General features: G+C 65.8%; 1 protein-coding gene across 3 annotated transcripts in view; it reads left to right on the forward strand.

The window, feature by feature from the left end:
- The first annotated feature begins 1,031 nt into the window (after window positions 1-1,031).
- ATP2B3 (ATPase plasma membrane Ca2+ transporting 3) overlaps window positions 1,032-4,111 on the forward strand; it is a 41,855-nt gene continuing 38,775 nt past the window's right edge. For all 3 annotated transcript variants that reach the window (XM_007456635.1, XM_007456634.1, XM_007456636.1), the window contains exon 1: window positions 1,032-1,239. In XM_007456635.1, the coding sequence (XP_007456697.1) occupies window positions 1,032-1,239 (208 nt within the window). The remainder of the gene's footprint in view (window positions 1,240-4,111) is intronic.

Consider the following 4,111-nt stretch of genomic DNA (forward strand, 5'->3'; position numbering starts at 1 on the left):
GCAGGTGGGGTGGTGGCGGCGGGGTGTGGGGACAGTGCGAGGGACGACAACTTCCTGACGCTCTGCTGTTAGCCTGGGGAGACCCCGGCTCCTTACTCTGCCATCTGGGGGGCAGAGGGGTGTGGAGGGGAGTGGGTGGCACTGTGCTGTGGGCCAGGGTGACGGAGAAGTCACCAGTGACCTGTGGCTGCTTTCCACTTTCTCCTCCACCCTCCCCTTCCGCTCTCTGCCTCCCTCCCTCCTTCCCCTTCCCTCTCTCCCTCTCCCCTCCTTTTACCCTCCCCACCACACCCCCCTTCCTTCCTTGCCCCCGACCCCAGGTCCCCTCAAGGCAGCAGAAACACCCTGCACACTAAGCCTTGACCTAGCGCCCAGCTGGCTCTGCCCATGGCTTGGCCTGCTCCCCGGAACCCTGCACAGCGCCGGGCCTGAAACCTTGAGCCGCAGAGGCCGCGCCAGAAGACCACTGCCCCCAGGGATTTATAGCATGCCGGCTGCACCGGGCGAGTCTTAATCAGGCAAGCGTGGGAGCGTGCTGGAGCAGACGAGGAAAGCTCGAGGTTGGGCACAGGCACAGATAACCTAACCGCGCCAGGGCAAGACCAGCCACTATTCAACCCTGACACGTCACCCCTGCTTCAGTGTGGGTTCCCAGCTGCACTGGGGGGCAGCGAGAGCCTCGCATCCCAGGTTGGCTACTGCTGGCGGCGGCAGGTCCCCACCAGGAGCCTCTGGCGCTGCCTGCTTCCCCACGCAGCGAGCGTACGGTGGCAGGACACGGGGGTGAGCTGGCAGGTGGGCCTGGGAGGGAAGTTCTGCATTCAGTGAGTCGTGGCTCAGACTGAGTGCAGACTTGCAGAGAGCGTCCCAGGGGGGTGGACCTTGGTCTTGTCTCAACCGAGCCCCGGGCTTCTCACCTCCATCTCCCCAGGTGTCTGTGTGCGGCCACGTCCCTCTGCCGCCGCCTCGCCGCGCCTCACCCAGGCGCTGGGACCTCGGAGGACACCCTCCCCCGCCGCGCCACAGGCAGGATGGGGGACGTGGCCAACAGTTCCATCGAGTTCCACCCCAAACCCCAGCAGCAGCGGGAGGCCCCCCATGCAGGGGGCTTTGGGTGCACACTGGCTGAGCTGCGCTCCCTCATGGAGCTCCGAGGGGCCGAGGCGCTGCAGAAAGTCCAGGAAACCTACGGGGATGTGGGCGGGCTCTGCAGGAGGCTGAAGACCTCACCCACGGAGGGTAAGTCTGCCAGCAGAGCCCTGGCACGGGCGGCGGCGGCGGCGTGTGCACCGGGGATGTAGGGCCCTGCCCCGCCCCTCACTCCTCCCTGCAGACGTTCTCTAGCCCCGGGGGCAGGCCCCGTCAAGGGCTGGGTGGGCTTGCAGCAGCTTCCCAGAGGCACTCCTGACCATGACCATGACCGTGATCGTGCCTGTGCGCTCCCATGTCCCCCTGAGTGGGACATGCTCTGTATGGGGCAAGCTGACCCCCTGCACCTGTGTGTCCGTAATCAGCAGTTCCTGCTTGCAGCTCTTCTTTGGATTAAATAGAAATGGAACGACAGAGAAGAGAAAGGGAGAAGCCGGCACCGAATCGCACATATGCTGGCGGGATGGGCCCCAAACTGAAACCCCAGCAGCTCTTCCAAGAGACGAGCGGGGCAGCCCCTGACCGAGTGCCCCCGGTTCCCCACATGCTCGGCCCTCTGTGCAGTTAAGGGGGGCAGGAAGAGGAGGGAAGGCGTAGGGTTCGGTCCTCTGGGGAGGGGCTTGCGGCGGGGGCCAGGTAGAGTGCTGAGTGGAGGTGGCACCAGCGCAGGCCGTCCTGAAGAGGTCCAAATCTGAGACGGTATATCTCTGAGATCTGCTGCAGGGAGCCTCTAGGGAGCCTGGGGTGTGTCCTCTAGAAGGTTCTAGGGGTGGAGGCCTGATTGCCACCTTGGTCCCCCCCTCTGCCCTGTGGCCCTTTTCCCCTGCTCCAGAGCAGACGTCTGCCCTGCCCTGCACCAGCCTTCCCCAGTCCTGCCCACTGGGTCTGCTGGGAGGCCGGGACCCCGGGAGCCAGGCTTGGCCCCAGCTTCCAGAGGCCGGAGCATTTCTGGCCCAGCTGCCGCTCCCCCGGCAGGGCTGCTGGTGCCAGGGCTGCTGCTGGCCAGTGCCGGCCGATCGCATCAGCTCCTGTCTCGGCTGTCACAGCTCTGTCCACCCAGGGCCCTGGCCGCCACCCTTGTCTCCTGCTCTCTGGCTCCGTCTGTGTGCAGGTGACACCTGGGCTGGAACGGGGAGTGGAGATGCCTCCTGCCCCCGCCCCCCTGCAGAGGAGGTGGGCCTGAGGCTGGGTGAGGGGCGCCCGCATGGCCAGGTCAGGAGCTCTGAGGGGCCGCCTGGGTCTCTCCTGCTTTGTGCTCTAAGGGGACCCAGCCTGGCGTGGGTGTGCGATCAGGGCAGGCAGATGGCTTGGTTCAGGCGCCCATCGCCTCCCCCCAGCCCCCGGACCTGGGGCCGGGCGGGGGAGGCCGGGGTAGAGGGCCATTTAGCCACAAGGGCTCTGGCCTCTCCCAGATAAAAGGAAGCAGATGGGCTTCAGCTGGCAGCTCTTTCCTCTGCCTGTCAGGCCTTGTTAAATATTTAAAATGTCAAGGCCCCTGGGAACGTGCCCGATTCTGCCACAGAGGCTCTGGCGCTCGCCCAGTGCCGGTGGAGGGGCCGGCGTAAAGAAGGGCGGGTGCCCAGGTGGGTGGCCCCAACAGAGGGACCCCAGCCTGGCTTGGTCTGCATCCAGAAGAACGAGCGGTTCGAGGACCACCCTCCCATCTCCGACCCTGGGAGCCCTCAAGGCCCCAGAGTTCTCACCTGGACGTTCCCGCTCCTGCTTCAGACACAGTGACCTGAGCTGGGGGAGGGGCGACTTAGCTGAGCCCAGGCCCCCCGCACACCCCCTGGCAAGGCGGGCAGACTCTGGGGTGCCGGCAGACTGGTGCTTTGGGGAGGGCGAGGAGACCAGGGCGGTGCGCGCTCTACTGGAGGAGGGCACTTGCTGTCCTCCGGGCAGCAAGCACATCAGTGGGCTCTGCCTTTTCAGCTATCCAGGAGGATTCCAGAAGCCAGGGAGCCTGGGTCTTAGGCCGAGCTGGGGAGACCTGGGCCCCGGCCCTTCCCCCGTTTGGCCTCCACTGGCACTCATGGAAAGGAGAGGGCAGATTAGCCGAGAGCTGCCCCATGTGGTCCTAATCCAATTCTGATGGCATCTGGCCTCTGCTCTGGGCAGGGTGCCCACCTGAGTCCATGCCAACTGCCGGCCACTGCCCCTGCACCCAGGACCTGGGCCACCTCAGGGGCCCTGCTGGACCAGTGCGTGCTCAGAACCAGAGGGGCTGCAGCTGCCTTCGGTCACCCCAGAAGGCACTTCGGCAGCAGGAGCTCTCCGGACCCCTGAACCCACAGGAAGGCCAAGGCCTCGGGCTGGTCGAGAGCAAGGCACAGAGAAGCTCTGCTGCCGCACCAAGGGCAAACCAAGGCCAAGGGACAGGCTGAGGGAAGGAGGGAGGGAGGGAGCTCCTGGGGAAGGGGCCCTGAGGGCCCAGCTTCCTGCGGGGACCAGCTGGGCATAGGGGGCAGGGCAGGCAAGATGCAGACTCCTGAGGCGTGACGAGGACCCATGGGCTCTCTAGAGGGTGCGGGGGCCTCTACCGTTCTCGGGGCCTCCAGATCAGTGCCCTTTCCCAGGGCGGGGGTAGTGGAGACCCTGAGTGTCTGGGAGATTCAGGGTTCGAGGGCCTTCCTAGTAATAACCCCACTTTTCACATCTCCTGTAGGTGAAGGGAGTGGGACATGGGCCCTGAGCTGGGTCCCCAGCCCTTAGGAGCTGAGGTCCTGAGCTTCTCCCAGACGCCCAACTGGGAGGCCACAGCCTCCAGAAACTTGAGCCGTGGCCGGGCCCAGGCACAGTGAGGCAGGGGAAGGGCAGAGACAGCTGTGGCTCCTGCTGGGTGGGGCGGACAGTGTGCGGTCATGGCCTAGCTCAGGAGACGTGCCAAGGCGGTGCGTCTGGGGGCTTTTGCTCTTGTCAGTCCTTCCACCCCGAGGGGCCCCCCTCCCCCCTCCCCCTCCCT

This window comes from Lipotes vexillifer, unplaced genomic scaffold, assembly GCF_000442215.2.
Source record: "Lipotes vexillifer unplaced genomic scaffold, Lipotes_vexillifer_v1.1 scaffold899, whole genome shotgun sequence".
NCBI classification, from domain to species: Eukaryota; Metazoa; Chordata; class Mammalia; order Artiodactyla; family Lipotidae; genus Lipotes; species Lipotes vexillifer.